This window comes from Salmo salar, chromosome ssa14 (genome assembly GCF_905237065.1).
Source record: "Salmo salar chromosome ssa14, Ssal_v3.1, whole genome shotgun sequence".
Taxonomy (NCBI): domain Eukaryota; kingdom Metazoa; phylum Chordata; class Actinopteri; order Salmoniformes; family Salmonidae; genus Salmo; species Salmo salar.
Genome location: NC_059455.1, coordinates 86793757 through 86817349, shown reverse-complemented (window position 1 = coordinate 86817349; position 23593 = coordinate 86793757). Strand labels below are relative to the sequence as shown.

The window sequence follows — 23593 nt, the reverse complement described above, 5'->3', positions numbered from 1 at the left end:
TTCCTCTAGACGTGACACTTAGCATTCAAGCCAAAGAGTTCAATCTTGGTTTCATCAGACCAGAGAATCTTGTTTCTCATGGTCTAAAAGTCTTTAGGTGACTTTTGGCAAACTCCAAGCTGCCTGTCATGTGCCTTTTACTGAGGGGTGGCTTCTGTCTGGCCACTCTACCATAAACGCCTGATCGGTGGAGTGCTGAAGAGATGGTTGTCCTTCTGGAAGATTCATCCATCTCCACAAATGAACTCTAGAGCTCTGTCAGAGAGCCATCGTGTTCTTGGCCACCTCGGCCCTTCTCTCCCGATTGCTCAGTTTTGCCGGGCGGCCAGCTCTAGGAAGAGTCTTGGTGGTTCCAAACTTCTTCCATTTAAGAATGATGGAGGCCACTGTGTTCTGGGGACCTTCAATGCCGCAGACATTTTTGGTACCCTTCCCCAGATCTGTACTTCGACACAATCTTGTCTCTGAGCTCTACGGACAATTCCTTCGACCTCATGGCTTGGTTTTTGCTCTGACATGCACTGTCAACTGTGGGACCTTATATAGACAGGTGTGCCTTTCCAAATCATGTGCAATCAATGGAATTTACCACAGGTGGACTCCAATCAAGTTGTAGAAACATCTCAAGGATGATCAGTAGAAACAGGATGCACCTGAGCTCAATTTCGAGTCTCATAGCAAATGGTCTGAATACTTATGTACATTTCTTTTCTTATACATTTGAAAACATTTCTAAAAACCTGTTTTCGCCTTGTCATTATGTGGTATAGTGTATCGATTAATGAGGCAAATTTAAAAAAAAAAAAATGTTTTTAGAACAAGGCTGTAACATAACAAAATGTGGAAAAAGTGAAGAGGTCTGAATACTTTCCGAATGCACCGTACATGAGGCTGTTTTATGTGTGCATGTAATGTGTGTGTGCCTGCGTGCCTGCGTGTGTGTACAGGGTGTGTTGAGGTGACTGTACATGAAACATTGGTCTCATTTTTCACACACTCCAGAGTATTGATCTGAAGGCAACATGCAGTGATCTACAGGGCAGTTACATTAGGACATGACACATACACACCTTACTGTCTCTTTACAAGGCCGTTACATTAGAGGGAAATTACACACACACACACACACACACACACACACACACACACACACACACACACACACACACACACACACACACACACACACACACACACACACACACACACACACACACACACACAGTGAGCAGCAGAATTACATTAGAAAGAAATGATAATGTTGACCAACTCCATTCATCTCAAAATCAAGTGGTCCATTACAGGTACTGAAAGACGATTCCATAATCCCATCCAGCAAACCCTCCCCAGTGAGAGTGAGCCCTTGGGAGAAGCCATTGGCAGTGGCCCGGTCGGAATCGGAATACCAACGAAAAGCCAGGAAGTGCTTTGGCCCCGTGAAGGGGGCTATTGTTGGGAATAACCAGGAAGTGCTTTGGCCCCGTGAAGGGGGCTATTGTTGGGAATAACAAGGAAGAGCTTTGGCCCCGTGAAGGGGGCTATTGTTGGGAATAACCAGGAAGAGCTTTGGCCCCGTGAAGGGGGCTATTGTTGGGAATAACCAGGAAGAGCTTTGGCCCCGTGAAGGGGGGCTATTGTTGGGAATAACCAGGAAGAGCTTTGGCCCCGTGAAGGGGGCTATTGTTGGGAATAACCAGGAAGAGCTTTGGCCCCGTGAAGGGGGCTATTGTTGGGAATAACCAGGAAGAGCTTTGGCCCCGTGAAGGGGGGCTATTGTTGGGAATAACCAGGAAGAGCTTTGGCCCCGTGAAGGGGGCTATTGTTGGGAATAACCAGGAAGAGCTTTGGCCCCGTGAAGGGGGCTATTGTTGGGAATAACCAGGAAGAGCTTTGGCCCCGTGAAGGGGGCTATTGTTGGGAATAACCAGGAAGAGCTTTGGCCCCGTGAAGGGGGCTATTGTTGGGAATAACCAGGAAGAGCTTTGGCCCCGTGAAGGGGGCTATTGTTGGGAATAACCAGGAAGTGCTTTGGCCCCGTGAAGGGGGCTATTGTTGGGAATAACCAGGAAGAGCTTTGGATGAGGCAGCATAGCTCCAATCCCTCACGTTTACCTCTGACAGACAGCAGCAGAGTCTTTTCTATTCTAATAAAGACGGTCCTCTCTATATTTACCTGCTTACCACAGCCCAGTGCCCTGAGGCGACTGCCACCTGCATGTGTGTGTGTGTACACACTTTAGGGTGAGATGAAGATTCAGCTGTGTGGATGAGAGCGCAGGATTAGTGATGACAGCAGAGAACGCTGTATCCCATCATTCCATGTCCAGCAGGCAGCCCGTTCTGCGGGTGACACGGTACATGGGGGGAGGGGCAGTTCCGCCCCGTCAGGATGCATTATGGGAAGATGGATGTGGCACAGAGGGATGGAGAGAACACCCCAAATGGGCTCTCTCTCGCTCTCTCTCTCTCGCTCGCTCTCTCTCTAACTGTTCCAATTAACAGAGACAGGGATGAGGCATTAGGTCAATTGACCATGAAGACAGCCTTAAACAGGGAGTGAAAAGGCCATAGAGAGAGCTGTTATATTACTGGGCCTGATTGGCTCTTAATAGCTGCAGATTTCTGCTGCTGGACTGGTTCTATATTAGCAGAATCCTCAAGATCGCATTATCCCACTGAGCTGAGATATTACTGCACTGTTGGAGCTAGAAACGCAAGCATTTTACGTCACCCACAATAACATCTACTAAACATGTGTATGCGACCAGTAAACTTTGATTTGAAGCCTAGGCATTAAGCTATGCTAGCAAACATAAGTCTTTGGGTCTCAAGCAAGGTTCCACATGATGTGAATCACCCAAGCTTCTCCACACTGAGGAGAAACCACCTTCGTCACAATTTTAAAGCATAAGAAACAGGAAGTGTGTTCTTTGTCGCCTCTAATCACAGATCCAGAATCCGTTTACCCGACAGCCGATCCTCACCTCATTTATGATGGGGATGAAAACACATTTGATCCTGTAACAGTGCTTAGGACAGTGTGGCTGTGGCAGAGACGGGTGGGGCCCTGCAGGAGTGGTGCCTCCTCGGTATTTAGAGCCCACCCCCCCGCAAGGTCCGGCGGGGCCGCCAGTCATCAGCCCCCTTACCGGCAGCCACCCACCGGTGATTGTTTACCACGCGGACCACAGCTGGGTCCTCAATGTCGTGGGAACCGGGGCGTGATGGATCCTGACAGGACTGATGATCACTCTTCCAATGAGAGTAATTAATATAATGAAGAGCTATTGAGCATGTGCAGGAACGGGTGATGAATAGAGTCCACGGCCCGTCGTTACTCACAGGTGACACAGAGATAGAGACAGAGAAAGAGAGGGAGGAGAGGGGGGTGAGGGAGAGGGAGACAACCAACAACAGATAAGGAGGGTGAGAGTGAGGACGAGAGACAGAGGGAGACTACTAACAACCTACTGGTCAGGATAGAGAAGGAGATGGGGAGACAGAGGGAGACTACTAACAACCTACTGGTCAGAATAGAGAAGGAGATGGAGAGACAGAGGGAGACTACTAACAACCTACTGGTCAGAATAGAGAAGGAGATGGAGAGACAGAGGGAGACTACTAACAACCTACTGGTCAGGATAGAGAAGGAGATGGAGAGACAGAGGGAGACTACTAACAACCTACTGGTCAGAATAGAGAAGGAGATGGGGAGACAGAGGGAGACTACTAACAACCTACTGGTCAGGATAGAGAAGGAGATGGGGAGACAGAGGGAGACTACTAACAACCTACTGGTCAGAATAGCCGAGATAGAGGGAGAGGTGGAGAAAGAGAGAAAGAGAGAGAGAGCAACACAGAGGGAGGAGAAATAAAAGGCGTGAGGAAAGAGATCCACATCATGGAGAGAGATGAATGACAGACTAACAGAGGATGAGAGAGATGAATGACAGACTAACAGAGGATGAGAGAGATGAATGACAGACTAACAGAGGATGAGAGAGATGAATGACAGACTAACAGAGGATGAGAGAGATGAATGACAGACTAACAGAGGATGAGAGAGATGAATGACAGACTAACAAAGGATGAGAGAGATGAATGACAGACTAACAGAGGATGAGAGAGATTAATGAGAGACTAACAGAGAGGATGAGAGAGATGAATGACAGACTAACAGAGAGGATGAGAGAGATGAATGAGAGACTAACAGAGGATGAAAGAGATGAATGACAGACTAACAAAGGATGAGAGAGATAAATGACAGACTAACAGAGAGGATGAGAGAGATGAATGAGAGACTAACAGAGCATGAGAGAGATGAATGACAGACTAACAGAGGATGAGAGAGATGAATGAGAGACTAACAGAGAGGATGAGAGAGATGAATGACAGACTAACAGAGAGGATGAGAGAGATGAATGACAGACTAACAGAGGATGAGAGAGATGAATGAGAGACTAACAGAGAGGATGAGAGAGATGAATGTCAGACTAACAGAGAGGATGAGAGAGATGAATGACAGACTAACAGAGGATGAGAGAGATGAATGAGAGACTAACAGAGAGGATGAGAGAGATGAATGTCAGACTAACAGAGAGGATGAGAGAGATGAATGACAGACTAACAGAGGATGAGAGAGATGAATGAGAGACTAACAGAGGATGAGAGAGATGAATGACAGACTAACAGAGGATGAGAGAGATGAATGACAGACTAACAGAGGATGAGAGAGATGAATGACAGACTAACAGAGGATGAGAGAGATGAATGACAGACTAACAGAGGATGAGAGAGATGAATGACAGACTAACAGAGAGGATGAGAGAGATGAATGACAGACTAACAGAGGATGAGAGAGATGAATGACAGACTAACAGAGGATGAGAGAGATGAATGACAGACTAACAGAGGATGAGAGAGATGAATGACAGACTAACAGAGGATGAGAGATGAATGACAGACTAACAGAGGATGAGAGAGAAGGAGAAATGGAGAGGGTGAGAGAGAGCGACTGTACCACAATGCATAAGGAGAGGTGAACAGGGGACAGGTACATATGAAACTCCCCACCCCACTGTGTACTCATGTTGGTGAGTAGTGACCTCATAACTCACCATTAGGGTCAACGCATCATAATAGTTCAAGACATCCTCATAAATACACTACTTGACCAAAAGTATGTGGACACCTGCTCGTCGAACATCTCATTCCAAAACCATGGGCATTAATATGGAGTTGGTCCCCCTTTTGCTGCTATAACAGCATCCACTCTTCTGGGAAGGCTTTCCACTAGATGTTGGAACATTGCTGCGGGGACTTGCTTCCATACAGCCACAAGAAGATTAATGAGGTCGGGCACTGATGTTGGGTGATTAGGCCTGGATCGCAGTCGGCGTTCCAATTCATCCCAAAAGTGTTCGATGGGGTTGAGGTCAGGGCTCTGTGCAGGTCAGTCAAGTTCTTCCACATTGATCTCAACAAACCATTTCTGTATGGACCTCGCTTTGTGAACAGGGGTATTGTCATGCTGAAACAGGAAAGGGCCTTCCCCGAACTCTTCCAACAAAGTTGGAAGCACAGAATCATCTACAATGTCATTGTATGCTGTAGCATTAAGTTTTACCTTCACTGGAACTAAGGGGCCTTGCCCGAAAAATGAAAAACTGTCCCAGATCATTATTCCTCCACCACCAAACTTTACAGTTGGCACTATGCATTCGGGCAGGTACTGTTCTCCTGGCATCCGCCAAACCCAGATTCGGGTTTGGACAGCCAGATGGTGAAGCGTGATTCATCACTCCAGAGAACGCGTTTCCACTGCTCCAGAATCCAATTGTGGCGCTTGGCATTACTCGGTACTTTGTTAAAGCACCTTTGGCAGTGATTACAGCCTTGAGTCTTCTTGGCAAACATGTATTTGGGGAGTTTCTCCCATTCCTCTCTGCAGATCCTTTCAAGCTCTGTCAGGTTGGATGGGGAGTGTCACTGCACAGCTATTTTCAGGTCAGGCCAGAGATGTTCGATCGGGTTCAAGTCCGGGCTCTGGCTGGGCCACTCAAGGACATTCAGAGACTTGTCCCAAAGCCACTCCTGCTTGTCTTGGCTGTGTGCTTCAGGTCTTTCTCCTGTTGGAAGGAGAACCTTCACCCCAGTCTGAGGTCCTGAGCGCTCTAGAGCAGGTTTTCATCAAGGATCTCTCTGTACTTTGCTCCGTTCATCTTTGCCTCGATCCTGTCCAGTCTCCCAGTCCATGCCACTGAAAAACATCCCCACAACTTGATGCTGCCACCACCATGCTTCACCGTAGGGATGGTGCCAGGTTTCCTCTAAACGTGACGCTTGGCAATCAGGCCAAAGAGGTGAAATTGGTTTCATCAGATCAGAGAATCTGGTTTCTCATGGTCTAAAAGTCTTTAGGTGCCTTTTGGCAAACTCCAAGCGGACTTTCATGTGCCTTTTACTGAGGAGTGGCTTCAGTCTGGCCACTCTACCATAAAAGCCTGATTGGTGGAGTGCTGCAGAGATGGTTGTCCTTCTTGAAGTTTCATCCATCTCCACTGTCAGAGTGACCATTGGGTTATTGGTTACCTCCCTGACCAAGACCCTTCTCCCCTGATTGCTTAGTTTGGCCAGGCGGCCAGCTCTAAGGAAGAGTCTTGGTGGTTCCAAACTTCTTCCATTCAAATGAAAAGTAAATTCTTTTTAATAAATTTGCAAAAATTTCTACAAGCCTGTTTTCGCTTTTCCTTTATGGGGTATTGTGTGTAGATTGCTAAGGATTTTTTTCTTTAGTCCATTTTAGAATAAGGCTGTAATGTTACAAATGTGGGAGAAGTCAAGGTTCTGAGTACTTTCCGACGGCATAATGTATCATAATGAGGATTCCATAGGAATATAATTAAGCAGAGTTGTGTGCCTTCCTGTCACCAGTGAAATGTTGTGTGTTTCCCTGTTAGTGGTGAAGTACTCTTTATTAACGAACATAAGCAGTGTCAATGACTGAGTGTGGTGGTAGTAGGCTATCTGTATAAGTGGCCCATATGCAAAGTAGCAGATTTGATGTGTTCCACTTGGCTGTGCATTGTGTATGTGTGCTGCTTGTTTGTGTGTGGGGATAGAAGGGGAATGATTGGTGGTATGTTCATTTGTGGTCTTTTGTTTTACCTGCCATGATGCTCCATAGTCTCCAAATTAGGCCTATCAAAACCACTGATTAGTGAAAGAGAAGGACAGACAGGAAAGGGTGCAGTCACTCCATTCCAGTCACTCATTGGGTGCAGTCACTCATTGGGTGCAGTCACTCCATTCCAGTCACACAGCCACTATACTTCTAGGTTTCTCTCGGTGTTTGTGTGAGAGACAGACTCTCGCTACACATCACCGAGTGAGCCATCATTCCTGGTAATACAGTGAGCCATCATTCCTGCTAATACACAGTGAGCCATTATTCCTGGTAATACAGTGAGCCATCATTCCTGCTAATACACAGTGAGCCATCATTCCTGGTAATACAGTGAGCCATCATTCCTGCTAATACACAGTGAGCCATCATTCCTGGTAATACAGTGAGCCATCATTCCTGCTAATACACAGTGAGCCAGAATTCCTGCTAATACAGTGAGATATTATTCCTGCTAATACACAGTGAGACATTATTCCTGCTAATACACACCATTATTCCTGCTAATACACAGTGAGACATTATTCCTGCTAATACGCACCATTATTCCTGCTAATACACACCATTATTCCTGCTAATACACACCATTATTCCTGCTAATACACAGTGAGACATTATTCCTGCTAATACACACCATTATTCCTGCTAATACACACCATTATTCCTGCTAATACACACCATTATTCCTGCTAATACACAGTGAGACATTATTCCTGCTAATACACAACATTATTCCTGCTAATACACACCATTATTCCTGCTAATACACACCATTATTCCTGCTAATACATAGTGAGATACTATTCCTGCTAATACACACCATTATTGCTGCTAATATATGGCCTTTAATTTTCCCTGTGAGCCACTTAACACCCTTTTAAAATGAATCACAGGCAGCATTACAGGATACTTGTTCCCTCCTCCCCTCTTGCTCCCACTCCCCCTCCTCCGCTCCCGCTCCCCCGCTCCCGTCTGCCCCCGCTCCCTCCTCCCCTATTCTCCCGCTCCCTCATTCCCTCCTCCCCTCTGCTCCCTTCTCCCCTCCGCTCCACTTCACCGCTCCCTCCTCCCCTCTGCTCCCGCTCCCCCGCTCCCGTCTGCCCCCGCTCCCTCCTCCCGTCTGGACCCGCTCCCCTGTTCCCTCCTCTCCTTCGCCCCCCCTCCCGCTCCCCCGTTCCCTCCTCCCCTCTGCTCCTCCGTTCCCTCCTCCCCTCTGTACCTGCTCCCCCGCTCCCGTCTGCCCCCGCTCCCTCCTCCCCTATGCTCCCGCTCCCTCATTCCCTCCTCCCCTCTGCTCCCTCTCCCCTCCGCTCCACTTCACCGCTCCCTCCTCCCCCACCTCCCCTCCGCTCCCTCGTCCTCTACACTCCCTTCCCTCTCCCTCCTATCCACTCTCCCCCCTCCCACTCTCCGTGACCCAGGCACTCTCTCTCTTTTAAAGAGCAAGTCGTTAAACTGCGGAGAGGAAGGATCCACCGGTGGTTATTAATGGGGAAATAATGAACATATTTACTTCAGGTATTTATCAGTGAGCAGCATCTAGCCTACTACCTGCTTTTGTGGGGTATCTGTACTGTACTTTACTATTTCTATTTTTGACAACTTTTACATTCCTAAAGAAAATGTACTTTTTACTCCATACATTTTCCCTGACACCCAAAAGTACTCGTTACATTTAGAATGCTCAGCAGGACAGGAAAATGATCTAATTCATACACTTATCAAGAGAACATCCCTGGTCATCTCTACTGCCTCTAATCTGGTAGACTCACTAAACAGAGAACATCCCTGGTCATCCCTACTGCCTCTGATCTGGTAGACTCACTAAACAGAGAACATCCCTGGTCATCCCTACTGTCTCTGATCTGGTAGACTCACTAAACAGAGAACATCCCTGGTCATCCGTACTGCCTCTGATCTGGTAGACTCATTAAACAGAGAACATCCCTGGTCATCCCTACTGCCTCTGATCTGGTAGACTCACTAAACAGAGAACATCCCTGGTCATCCCTACTGCCTCTGATCTGGTAGACTCAATAAACAGAGAACATCCCTGGTCATCCCTACTGCCTCTGATCTGGTAGACTCACTAAACAGAGAACATCCCTGGTCATCCCTACTGTCTCTGATCTGGTAGACTCACTAAACAGAGAACATCCCTGGTCATCCCTACTGCCTCTGATCTGGTAGACTCACTAAACAGAGAACATCCCTGGTCATCTCTACTGCCTCTAATCTGGTAGACTCACTAAACAGAGAACATCCCTGGTCATCCCTACTGCCTCTAATCTGGTAGACTCACTAAACAGAGAACATCCCTGGTCATCCCTACTGCCTCCTATCTGGTAGACTCACTAAACAGAGAACATCCCTGGTCATCCCTACTGCCTCTGATCTGGTAGACTCACTAAACAGAGAACATCCCTGGTCATCTCTACTGCCTCTAATCTGGTAGACTCACTAAACAGAGAACATCCCTGGTCATCCCTACTGCCTCTGATCTGGTAGACTCACTAAACAGAGAACATCCCTGGTCATCCCTACTGCCTCTGATCTGGTAGACTCATTAAACACATGCTTTGTTTGTAAATGATGTCTGAGTGTTGGATTGAGTCCCTGGCTATCTGTAAATAAAAAAAGCTAGAAAATGTTTGCTTAATATAAGGAATTTGAAATGATTTATACTTGTACTTCCACTTTTGATACTTAAGTATATTTGAGCAATTCCATTTACTTTTGATACTTAAGTATATTTAAAACCAAATACTTTTTGACTTTTACTCAAGTAGTATTTTACTGGGTGACTTTCACTTGAGTAATTTTCTATTAAGGTATCTTTACTCAAGTATGACTATTGGGTACTTTTTCCACCACTGCTGGATACCCCTGACATGGTGGACAACAAGCCCTGGATATCCCTGACATGGTGGACAACAAGCCCTGTATACCCCTGACATGGTGGACAACAAGCCCTGTATACCCCTGACATGGTGGACAACAAGCCCTGTATACCCTTGACATGGTGGACAACAAGCCCTGGATACTCCTGACATGGTGGACAACAAGCCCTGGATACCCCTGACATGGTGGACAACAAGCCCTGGATACCCCTGACATGGTGGACAACAAGCCCTGGATACCCCTGACATGGTGGACAACAAGCCCTGGATACCCCTGACATGGTGGACAACAAGCCCTGGATACCCCTGACATGGTGGACAACAAGCCCTGGATACCCCTGACATGGTGGACAACAAGCCCTGGATACTCCTGACATGGTGGACAACAAGCCCTGGATACCCCTGACATGGTGGACAACAAGCCCTGTATACCCCTGACATGGTGGACAACAAGCCCTGTATACCCCTGACATGGTGGACAACAAGCCCTGTATACCCTTGACATGGTGGACAACAAGCCCTGGATACTCCTGACATGGTGGACAACAAGCCCTGGATACTCCTGACATGGTGGACAACAAGCCCTGGATACCCCTGACATGGTGGACAACAAGCCCTGGATACCCCTGACATGGTGGACAACAAGCCCTGGATACCCCTGACATGGTGGACAACAAGCCCTGGATACCCCTGACATGGTGGACAACAAGCCCTGGATACCCCTGACCTGGTGGACAACAAGCCCTGGATACCCCTGACATGGTGGACAACAAGCCCTGGATACCCCTGACCTGGTGGACAACAAGCCCTGTGTACCCCTGACCTGGTGGACAACAAGCCCTGTATACCCCTGACCTGGTGGACAACAAGCCCTGTATACCCCTGACCTGGTGGACAACAAGCCCTGGATACCCCTGACATGGTGGACATGCAATGAGGCAACTTAGTAGGGATCATCAGTCACACCGGGTATTCAGGATTCCAGGAAAGGCTATGAGCCAAAAGGAAAACCGTTCTTGAGCTACAGGGTTGTTTTTCCAGCTTCCCCTACAAAACAACAGTGTGTGGAATCACTCAGCGGAGGGCCAGGTGGAAACATTATCATACCGTGGCATATCTAGCACTGAACGGCCAGAGCTAGTGGTAGGATGGAACCAAGAGCTTGTTTTTAGACCAAACAAACAAATACAGGCCACTGCTCAGACAGCTCAATAATAACTACAGAGACAAATACATATCCAAACCATGAAAAGGAGTGGTGCCTGGCTGCTTGGTGCGTATCCCACTACAGTATGATGGTGTGTGCCTGCCAGTCCCTCCACTGGCTGATGCCGAGCAGAATGGTCGGCGTCCCAAACAGCACCCAATTCCCTACATGGTGCACGTTTGACCAGGGCCCGTTGGGGAATAGGGTGCCATCTGGGACTGTGGCAGGCCGGTCTGGGCCGGTCCCGCTGTCACGTCGTCCCCTAGCCTACAGACGTCAGAATGCGGGCCGGTCTCACCAAGGCTCCTTTATAGAGCCCTTTCATGTCCTCTTAATGAGGAAACCGCCGACTCAGCTGCCTACTCATAAACACAGACGAATTAAAACACCCAAATATGAATCAGATTGGTGGGGTTTAGTAGTGCTGCTAGACCAGGATGTAGACTGGACTGGTATAGACTGACCACAGACAGACTGGCCCCTGGCCAGGACAGTCATATTCTACTGGACTGGAGTGAAATGTTTGTATGTACAACTCCTTCGGCCTAGTAGGATTTAGCCATGACTCTCCGGTGAGTCCAAATCAACCTTTAACACTGAAGTGGTCAAGTCTACTGCACTGGGTGACTGCTAACAGCTGGACACTGAAGTGGTCAAGTCTACTGCACTGGGTGACTGCTAACAGCTGGACACTGAAGTGGTCAAGTCTACTGCATTGGGTGACTGCTAACAGCTGGACACTGAAGTGGTCAAGTCTACTGCACTGGGTGACTGCTAACAGCTGGACACTGAAGTGGTCAAGTCTACTGCACTGGGTGACTGCTAACAGCTGGACACAAGTGTTTCCTTCTGAGTTATGAATGGCATCCTCTGTACCCACACTCTTGTTGTAGGCTTGGATTCTGTAGGCTTGGATGTTAGTTTAAGTTCAGGGTCAGGTCTCTGTAGGAGCTCCCCGAGGCAACAGCTCTGGTTGCTGACACTGAAGTTCTGAGTTATTAGGGGCATCCTCTTCAGTCACAGGAGTTAAGGACGGTTATGCCGATGTGTATTTGTTAGGTGTTGCAGTAGACTTGGGTTTGGGTTAGGGTCGTGTGTGTGCAACATTATCCTGGTTCGAATCCCCGAGCCGACAACATGAAAAATCTGCAGATTTGCCCTCGAGCAAGGCACTTAACCCTAATTGCTTCTGTAAGTTGCTCTGGATAAGAGCGTCTTCTAAATGACGCAAATGTTATGTTACTCACGGTTGTAGTTCCAGTTTAGGGTCAGACCTGAGCATGTCTCTGCCTCGTCTGCCTTCACCACGGCCCTGAGACGACAGCCTGCCTGTTGTTCCATTGTTCTCTCAGGCTCTGTAGCAGAGGCGGGTATAACAGCCAGTGTCACGCAGGGAGAAATAGAAGCACTAATCTCAGAATGATGCCCTTATTTCCATCATTACAATGAAACGGGAGGGAAAAATCATGACTTGATTATTTCTTTTTTCAGTTCAGTGTTTTTTTGTGCTGTGTTTTATTGAGCTGGTGTCATCTGTGCCAGTCAGACAGATGTAGCAGGAATTTGTTTTTATAAAAAGACAATTAGTTAAATTACAACATGTAGCCAACACGTGAGATTAGAGAGCACCTCTTTATTTCTGACAGTAGTGTGATGGAGGATGTCTTCACAGGACAGAGACCGAGAGAGATTTCACTTTTATTATCTATTTCATGTTTCCCATGCCAATAAAGCCCCTTAAATTAAAATTGCGAGACAGACAGACACACAGACAGACAGACAGACAGACAGAGAGACACTCTTAATGTACCAGTATACAGCGACAAAAAAAACAACGTGACAGCGAGGATTCTCTGGTTCTTCTTTAATACAGTCAACAAAAGAAATATACATTATGTACATGCACACAGCACAGGTTGATATCGAGCCTGAGATCGAGCCTACCCTCGGTGGAGCTTTACACACACATGCTGCATGTTCTGAGCCACAGACAGAAATAAGAGGGAGAGAATGACCGATCATGAAAAGAGAGAGAAGTGAAAGAAAACGACAAAGGAGAGGTACTGAGCAGAAGATAGATTTTTTTGACGGACAGTAAAAAAGCTACAAATAGTATAGTTGTATAGGTTCTGAAATTCCAGATGTAAAACAGAAGCTGTAATTCCAGTATAGAGGTATATCAAATCAGGAAGTATATCAAAGGATTCACAGGCCCCACTCCACACGGATTGGTCAGAGTGCATAGTGACCTGGGAGCTGCTGCCAATGGCGTCTCACAGTACCAGACAGTGGTGGGTCTTTATAAAGAGAAGCTTGCATGGTGGGATGTGCCCCCCCATAAAAAATGGAACAAACACTACTTTGCTCAAGTTGAAAACACGTGACTGAATAAAAAAAATGTAGGGAATGAAAAAAAATGAATAAATGGATGGATAATGAAGGAACAAACAATGGAGGTTTACATCAGTGAACCACCACTACCTACCACACCCCTTCTCCCAAATCCCACCCGCTACCTACCACACCCCTTCTCCCAAATCCCACCCACTACCTACCACACCCCTTCTCCCAAATCCCACCCACTACCTACCACACCCCTTCTCCCAAATCCCACCCGCTACCTACCACACCCCTTCTCCCAAATCCCACCCACTACCTACCACACCCCTTCTCCCAAATCCCACCCACTACCTACCACACCCCTTCTCCCAAATCCCACCCACTACCTCCCACACCCCTTCTCCCAAATCCCACCCACTACCTACCACACCCCTTCTCCCAAATCCCACCCGCTACCTACCACACCCCTTCTCCCAAATCCCACCCGCTACCTACCACACCCCTTCTCCCAAATCCCACCCGCTACCTACCACACCCCTTCTCCCAAATCCCACCCACTACCTACCACACCCCTTCTCCCAAATCCCACCCACTACCTACCACACCCCTTCTCCCAAATCCCACCCACTACCTACCACACCCCTTCTCCCAAATCCCACCCACTACCTCCCACACCCCTTCTCCCAAATCCCACCCACTACCTCCCACACCCCTTCTCCCAAATCCCACCCACTACCTACCACACCCCTTCTCCCAAATCCCACCCACTACCTACCACACCCCTTCTCCCAAATCCCACCACTACCTACCACACCCCTTCTCCCAAATCCCACCCACTACCTACCACACCCCTTCTCCCAAATCCCACCCACTACCTACCACACCCCTTCTCCCAAATCCCACCACTACCTACCACACCCCTTCTCCCAAATCCCACCCACTACCTACCACACCCCTTCTCCCAAATCCCACCCACTACCTACCACACCCCTTCTCCCAAATCCCACCACTACCTACCACACCCCTTCTCCCAAATCCCACCCACTACCTACCACACCCCTTCTCCCAAATCCCACCCACTACCTACCACACCCCTTCTCCCAAATCCCACCCACTACCTACCACACCCCTTCTCCCAAATCCCACCCACTACCTACCACACCCCTTCTCCCAAATCCCACCCACTACCTCCCACACCCCTTCTCCCAAATCCCACCCACTACCTACCACACCCCTTCTCCCAAATCCCACCCACTACCTCCCACACCCCTTCTCCCAAATCCCACCCACTACCTCCCACACCCCTTCTCCCAAATCCCACCCACTACCTCCCACACCCCTTCTCCCAAATCCCACCCACTACCTACCACACCCCTTCTCCCAAATCCCACCCACTACCTACCACACCCCTTCTCCCAAATCCCACCCACTACCTACCACACCCCTTCTCCCAAATCCCACCCACTACCTACCACACCCCTTCTCCCAAATCCCACCCACTACCTACCACACCCCTTCTCCCAAATCCCACCCACTACCTACCACACCCCTTCTCCCAAATCCCACCCACTACCTCCCACACCCCTTCTCCCAAATCCCACCCACTACCTCCCACACCCCTTCTCCCAAATCCCACCCACTACCTCCCACACCCCTTCTCCCAAATCCCACCCACTACCTCCCACACCCCTTCTCCCAAATCCCACCCACTACCTCCCACACCCCTTCTCCCAAATCCCACCCACTACCTCCCACACCCCTTCTCCCAAATCCCACCCACTACCTCCCACACCCCTTCTCCCAAATCCCACCCACTACCTCCCACACCCCTTCTCCCAAATCCCACCCACTACCTCCCACACCCCTTCTCCCAAATCCCACCCACTACCTCCCACACCCCTTCTCCCAAATCCCACCCACTACCTACCACACCCCTTCTCCCAAATCCCACCCACTACCTACCACACCCCTTCTCCCAAATCCCACCCACTACCTACCACACCCCTTCTCCCAAATCCCACCCACTACCTACCACACCCCTTCTCCCAAATCCCACCCACTACCTCCTCCCCACCCCCAAAACAAGACGGGTAACACAATGAGTAAACGTCTCATCCCATATGGTATAAAGTCATGTAATATAGGTTATCATGTGCAGAATGCTCAAGTGTGTATGTGAGAGTCTTCAGAAAGAGGACAGTGGTATGCCCTTCCCTAATTGTCTTGAGCTCTATAGCATCATCATCATCATCGTTATTATTCTGATTATTTCAGGCTACTGCTGAACAGGTGGGATGTGGTCAGTCTACATCTCTGTTGACCTAGTCTAAACCCCAGAGCCCTGGAGGAGCTGCTGAACAGGTGGGATGTGGTCAGTCTACATCTCTGTTGACCTAGTCTAAACCCCAGAGCCCTGGAGGAGCTGCTGCGTTGTTCTGCTTGTTTCAGGGTTCTCTTCTCTGACAAAGAGGCAGGATCATGGGTTGTAACAGACAAACTCCCGGCAAGAAAAACAAAAAACAAACAAAAACAACCCAAAACAAAGAACAGGAAGTACAACGTTATGCACAGGATCTGATCTGTCAAACGTCATCTTTTAAACCTACGTCCGTCATCCCCTGGACATGTGTTAGACCACGAGTACCCGCCTGCCCCCTCCCTGGCCAGGGGAAGTACAGGCTGCCCTAACCTACCCCCAGTCCTAAACTTAACCATTAGGGGGATGAAATCATACCTGACCCTAGATCAGCAGTAAAGAACAACTTCTATCTCAAGTTGTCATACCTCTCTGAAACCAATTCTCTCCTCAGGTAAAGGCAGGGGTGTGGTGTACGGGTGGGAAGTAGGGGTGTGGTGTACGGGTGGGAAGTAGGGGTGTGGTGTACGGGTGGGAAGTAGGGATGTGGTGTACGGGTGGGAAGTAGGGGTGTGGTGTACGGGTGGGAAGTAGGGGTGTGGTGGGGGGTAGGGGTGTGGGTGGGGGAAAGTAGGGGTGTGGGTGGGGAAAGTAGGGGTGTGGTGGGGGGAAAGTAGGGGTGTGGTGGGGGGGTAGGGGGTGTGGTGGGGGGAAGTAGGGGTGTGGTGGGGAAAGTAGGGGTGTGGTGGGGAAAGTAGGGGTGTGGTGGGGGAAAGTAGGGGTGTGGTGGGGGAAAGTAGGGGGTGTGGGTGGGGAAGTAGGGGTGTGGTGGGGGAAAGTAGGGGGTGTGGGTGGGGGAAGTAGGGGTGTGGGTGGGGGAAAGTAGGGGTGTGGGTGGGGAAAGTAGGGGTGTGGGTGGGGGAAGTAGGGGTGTGGTGGGGGAAAGTAGGGGTGTGGGTGGGGGAAGTAGGGGTGTGGGTGGGGGAAGTAGGGGTGTGGGTGGGGGAAAGTAGGGGTGTGGTGGGGGGGGTAGGGGTGTGGTGGGGGAAGTAGGGGTGTGGGTGGGGAAAGTAGGGGTGTGGGTGGGGAAAGTAGGGGTGTGGTGGGGGAAGTAGGGGTGTGGTGGGGGGGGTAGGGGTGTGGGTGGGGGAAAGTAGGGGGTGTGGGTGGGGGAAGTAGGGGTGTGGGTGGGGGAAGTAGGGGTGTGGTGGGGGGAGTAGGGGGTGTGGGTGGGGGAAAGTAGGGGTGTGGTGGGGAAGTAGGGGTGTGGGTGGGGGGAAATAGGGGTGTGGGTGGGGGGGTAGGGGTGTGGGTGGGGGAAGTAGGGGTGTGGGTGGGGGGAAGTAGGGGTGTGGTGGGGGGGTAGGGGTGTGGGTGGGGGAAGTAGGGGTGTGGTGGGGGAAAGTAGGGGTGTGGTGGGGGAAGTAGGGGTGTGGGTGGGGGAAGTAGGGGTGTGGGTGGGGGAAAGTAGGGGGTGTGGGTGGGGGAAGTAGGGGTGTGGTGGGGGGAGTAGGGGGTGTGGGTGGGGGAAGTAGGGGGTGTGGGTGGGGGAAGTAGGGTGTGGGTGGGAAGTAGGGGTGTGGTGGGGGAAGTAGGGGTGTGGGTGGGGGAAGTAGGGGTGTGGTGGGGGAAGTAGGGGTGTGGTGGGGGAAGTAGGGGTGTGGGTGGGGGAAGTAGGGGTGTGGGTGGGGGAAGTAGGGGTGTGGGTGGGGGAAGTAGGGGTGTGGGTGGGGGAAGTAGGGGTGTGGGTGGGGGAAGTAGGGGTGTGGTGGGGGAAGTAGGGGTGTGGTGGGGGAAGTAGGGGTGTGGTGGGGGAAGTAGGGGTGTGGGTGGGGGAAGTAGGGGTGTGGTGGGGGGAAGTAGGGGTGTGGTGGGGGAAGTAGGGGTGTGGGTGGGGGAAGTAGGGGTGTGGGTGGGGGAAGTAGGGGTGTGGTGGGGGGAAGTAGGGGTGTGGGTGGGGGAAGTAGGGGTGTGGTGGGGGGATAAGTTAAGGGGTTCTAGTCCCCCTTCTTTTCTGGCTCCTCCTCCTGTTCACGTAGGAACTGGAACACAGAGGAGAAGTCCTTGTTGGCGTAGCCGCGGGCACACATGACCCGGTAGATCTGATGGGCCAGCGAGCCCAGGGGGACAGGGGTCTTAGTGTTGGTGGCTGTGTGCTGGGCCAGGCCTAGGTCCTTACAGGAGAGAGAGATGGGGATGTTAGATGTGTGTTTTTGTGAAGCAGAGTAGACGAGAGAGCACAGAAGGGAGGAGTGAGATCAAGAGAGAGATGAAGAGGAATAAAATAAAGAGAAATAAGCAAACCAAACTTGATAGAGAAAGAAGGAGAGATGAAAAGGAAGGGATAAACAGACAGACGTACAAACACATCCAGTCAGACATAGCCAGCTAGGGTAGAACAGAACAGACCTTGGCCATGAGCGTGGTCCCAAAGCCTCCCTGGTAGTTGTTACCAGAGGGGACTCCCTCCATGACACCTGGTACTGGGTTATACGAGTCACTGGACCAGCACCTGCCTGATGACATGTTCAGAATCTGAGCCAGCAGTTTAGGGTCCAGACCCAACCTGGAATAGAAGAGACGAGGTTAGTTAAAGAGAAAAGGAGGAAAACAATGGAGAGAGAGAAGAAAGGTGTGGGAGTTGTGAAAGGGTAGAAAGGTAAGGGAATGGTAGGGAAAAATAAAGAAAAGGGGGGTGAGGTGTAGAGGTACAGAGAAAGCGACAGAGATACTGGTCGGCCAATAGAAAAAGAATGATACTGGTCGGCCAATAGAAAAAGAATGATACTGGTCGGCCAATAGAAAAAGAATGATACTGGTCGGCCAATAGAAAAAGAATGATACTGGTCGGCCAATAGAAAAAGAATGATACTGGTCGGCCAATAGAAAAAGAATGATACTGGTCGGCCAATAGAAAAAGAATGATACTGGTCGGCCAATAGAAAAAGAATGATACTGGTCGGCCAATAGAAAAAGAATGATACTGGTCGGCCAATAGAAAAAGAATGATACTGGTCGGCCAATAGAAAAAGAATGATACTGGTCGGCCAATAGAAAAAGAATGATACTGGTCGGCCAATAGAAAAAGAATGATACTGGTCGGCCAATAGAAAAGAATGATACTGGTCGGCCAATAGAAAAAGAATGATACTGGTCGGCCAATAGAAAAAGAATGATACTGGTCGGCCAATAGAAAAAGAATGATACTGGTCGGCCAATAGAAAAAGAATGAGGAAAGAGAAAGCGAGCATGTGAAACAGAGATACTGGGGCTCCTGAGTGGATCAGCAGTGCGTGAGGCGTCACTACAGACCCGGGTTGGATCCCAGGCTGTGTCACAGCTCCGGCCGTGACCGGGAGACCCATGAGGCGTTGCACAATTATTATTTTTTGCTGCTGATAGTGATCGAGAGAGAGACAGATGTTGTAATAAAAGAGAGAGAAAGAGGGAGAGTGAGTGTAATAGAAAGAGAGAGAGAGAGAGCTGGTGAACCATGTTGAACCCAGAGCCTGTCTCTTCTCCATCTCTCAGTGTTAATGGCTGGTTAGGTGGAGGACTGGGAAATGCTGCCTAATGCAGTATTGATGTTTACCCCTCCTATCCTTAATCATGCCTCTAACATGGAAGAAAGAGGAGGACAAGTGGTTGCCAAGGAGCACATGTGGGCCATAAACCTCGTTGACACACACACACTTCCCCAATCATTTAACAGCACTCGGCTTCCAGAAGCAAGGGATGAAGAAAGTACTACGTAGAAGGACCAATAACTACAGGAAATGTCTGAGAGCGCAGCACGTCACGTGACGGAGTGATGAGTATTCAGTAAGGTATAAGGTGTGGTGTAATATGGAGGTGTGGTGTAGTATGGCGGTGAGGTGTGGTGTAATATGGAGGCGTATTGTGGTGTAATATGGAAGTGTGTTGTGGTGTAATATGGAGGCGTGGTGTAGTATGGAGGTGTGGTGTAGTATGGCGGTGAGGTGTGGTGTAATATGGAGGCGTGTTGTGGTGTAATATGGAGGCGTGTTGTGGTGTAATATGGAGGCGTGTTGTGATGTAATATGGAGGCGTGTTGTGATGTAGTATGGAGGCGTGGTGTAATATGGAGGTGTGGTGTAATATGGAGGTGTGGTGTAGTATGGCGGTGAGGTGTGGTGTAATATGGAGGCGTGTTGTGGTGTAATATGGAGGCGTGTTGTGGTGTAATATGGAGGCGTGTTGTGATGTAATATGGAGGCGTGTTGTGATGTAGTATGGAGGCGTGGTGTAATATGGAGGTGTGGTGTAATATGGAGGTGTGGTGTAATATGGAGGTGTGGTGTAATATGGAGGCGTGTTGTGGTGTAATATGGAGGCGTGTTGTGGTGTAATATGGAGGCGTGTTGTGATGTAGTATGGAGGCGTGGTGTAATATGGAGGTGTGGTGTAATATGGAGGTGTGGTGTAATATGGAGGCGTGTTGTGGTGTAGTATGGAGGCGTGGTGTAATATGGAGGTGTGGTGTAATATGGAGGTGTGGTGTAATATGGAGGCGTGTTGTGGTGTAGTATGGAGGCGTGGTGTAATATGGAGGTGTGGTGTAATATGGAGGTGTGGTGTAATATGGAGGCGTGTTGTGGTGTAATATGGAGGTGTGGTGTAATATGGAGGCGTGGTGTAATATGGATGCGTGTTGTGGTGCAATATGGAGGCGTGTTGCGGTGCAATATGGAGGTGTGTTGTGGTGTAATATGGAGGCGTGGTGTAATATGGAGGCGTGTTGAGGTGTAATATGGAGGTGTGTTGTGGTGTAATATGGAGGTGTGGTGTAATATGGAGGCGTGGTGTAATATGGAGGTGTGTTGTGGTGTAATATGGAGGTGTGGTGTAATATGGAGGCGTGTTGTGGTGTAATATGGAGGCGTGTTGTGGTGTAATATGGAGGCGTGGTGTAATATGGAGGCGTGTTGTGATGTAATATGAAGGTGTGTTGTGGTGTAATATGGAGGCGTGTTGTGGTGTAATATGGAGGCGTGGTGTAATATGGAGGCGTGGTGTAATATGGAGGTGTGGTGTAATATGGAGGCGTGGTGTAATATGGAGGCGTGGTGTAATATGGAGGCGTGTTGTGGTGTAGTATGGAGGCGTGGTGTAATATGGAGGTGTGGTGTAATATGGAGGTGTGTTGTGGTGTAATATGGAGGTGTGTTGTGGTGTAGTATGGAGGCGTGGTGTAATATGGAGGCGTGTTGTGGTGTAATATGGAGGCGTGGTGTAATATGGAGGCGTGTTGTGGTGTAATATGGAGGCGTGGTGTAATATGGAGGCGTGTTGTGGTGTAATATGGAGGCGTGTTGTGGTGTAGTATGGAGGCGTGTTGTGGTGTAATATGGAGGCGTGTTGTGGTGTAATATGGAGGCGTGTTGTGGTGTAATATGGAGGCGTGTTGTGGTGTAATATGGAGGTGTGTTGTGGTGTAATATGGAGGCGTGTTGTGGTGTAATATGGAGGCGTGTTGTGGTGTAATATGGAGGCGTGTTGTGGTGTAATATGGAGGCGTGTTGTGGTGTAGTATGGAGGCGTGTTGTGGTGTAGTATGGAGGCGTGTTGTGGTGTAATATGGAGGCGTGTTGTGGTGTAATATGGAGGCGTGTTGTGGTGTAATATGGAGGCGTGTTGTGGTGTAGTATGGAGGCGTGTTGTGGTGTAGTATGGAGGCGTGTTGTGGTGTAGTATGGAGGCGTGTTGTGGTGTAGTATGGAGGCGTGTTGTGGTGTAATATGGAGGCGTGTTGTGGTGTAGTATGGAGGCGTGTTGTGGTGTAGTATGGAGGCGTGTTGTGGTGTAATATGGAGGCGTGTTGTGGTGTAATATGGAGGTGTGTTGTGGTGTAATATGGAGGTGTGGTGTAATATGGAGGTGTGGTGTGGTGTAATATGGAGGCGTGTGGTGGTGTAATATGGAGGCGTGGTGTGGTGTAATATGGAGGCGTGGTGTAATATGGAGGCGTGTTGTGGTGTAATATGGAGGCGTGTTGTGGTGTAGTATGGAGGTGTGGTGTAATATGGAGGTGTGGTGTAATATGGAGGTGTAGTGTAATATGGAGGCGTGTTGTTGTGCAATATGGAGGTGTGGTGTAGTATGGCGGTGAGGTGTGGTGTAATATGGAGGCGTGGTGTAATATGGAGGCGTGTTGTGGTGTAATATGGAGGTGTGTTGTGGTGTAATATGGAGGCGTGTTGTGGTGTAATATGGAGGCGTGGTGTAATATGGAGGTGTGGTGTAATATGGAGGCGTGGTGTAATATGGAGGCGTGTTGTGGTGTAATATGGAGGCGTGGTGTAATATGGAGGCGTGGTGTAATATGGAGGCGTGTTGTGGTGTAATATGGAGGCGTGGTGTAATATGGAGGCGTGGTGTAATATGGAGGTGTGGTGTAATATGGAGGTGTGGTGTAATATGGAGGTGTGGTGTGGTGTAATATGGAGGCGTGGTGTAATATGGAGGCGTGTTGTGGTGTAATATGGAGGCGTGGTGTAATATGGAGGCGTGGTGTAATATGGAGGCGTGGTGTAATATGGAGGCGTGGTGTAATATGGAGGCGTGGTGTAATATGGAGGTGTGGTGTGGTGTAATATGGAGGCGTGTTGTGGTGTAATATGGAGGTGTGGTGTAATATGGAGGTGTGGTGTGGTGTAATATGGAGGCGTGGTGTAGTGTGGAGGTGTGGTGTAGTATGGAGGTGTGTTGTGGTGTAATATGGAGGTGTGGTGTAATATGGAGGTGTGTTGTGGTGTAATATGGAGGCGTGTTGTGGTGTAGTATGGAGGTGAGGTGTGGTGTAATATGGAGGCGTGTTGTGGTGTAGTATGGAGGTGTGTTGTGGTGTAGTATGGAGGTGTGGTGTGGTGTAATATGGAGCGCAGCACGTCACGTGACAGAGTGATGAGTATTCAGTAAGGTATAAGGTGTGACATCCTCAGGTGAACCAACACACTTCCACATCACACAACGCCACGCCTCCACACCGCCAATACACGCCTCCATACTACACCACAACACGCCTCCATATTACACCACAACACGCCTCCATATTACAAATCCATACTACACCACAACACGCCTCCATATTACACCTCCATATTACACCACACCTCCATACTACACCACAACACGCCTCCATACTACACCTCCATATTACACCACACCTCCATACTACACCACAACGTGCCTCCATACTACACCACAACACGCCTCCATACTACACCACACCTCCACACTGCCAATACACGCCTCCACACTACACCACACCTCCATACTACACCACACCTCCATACTACACCACAATACGCCTCCACAACACGCCTCCACACTACAACACGCCTCCATACTACACCACAACACACCTCCACAACACGCCTCCATACTACACCACACCTCCATACTACACCACAACACGCCTCCATACTACACCACACCTCCATACTACACCTCCACAACACTCCTCCATACTACATCACAACACGCCTCCACACTACATCACAACACGCCTCCACACTACATCACAACACGCCTCCACACTACATCACGCCTCCATACTACACCACACCACGCCTCCACATTACATC

General features: G+C 49.4%; 1 protein-coding gene across 1 annotated transcript in view; it reads right to left on the bottom strand.

The window, feature by feature from the left end:
- Window positions 1-17876: 17876 nt before the first annotated feature.
- hibadha (3-hydroxyisobutyrate dehydrogenase a) overlaps window positions 17877-23593 on the bottom strand; it is a 51552-nt gene continuing 45835 nt past the window's right edge. Inside the window, exons 7-8 of the mRNA XM_014142939.2 lie at window positions 18396-18552; window positions 17877-18160 (exon numbers count right to left, since the gene is read on the bottom strand). Coding sequence (XP_013998414.1) covers window positions 17984-18160; window positions 18396-18552 — 334 coding nt within the window. The 3' untranslated portion in view covers window positions 17877-17983. The remainder of the gene's footprint in view (window positions 18161-18395; window positions 18553-23593) is intronic.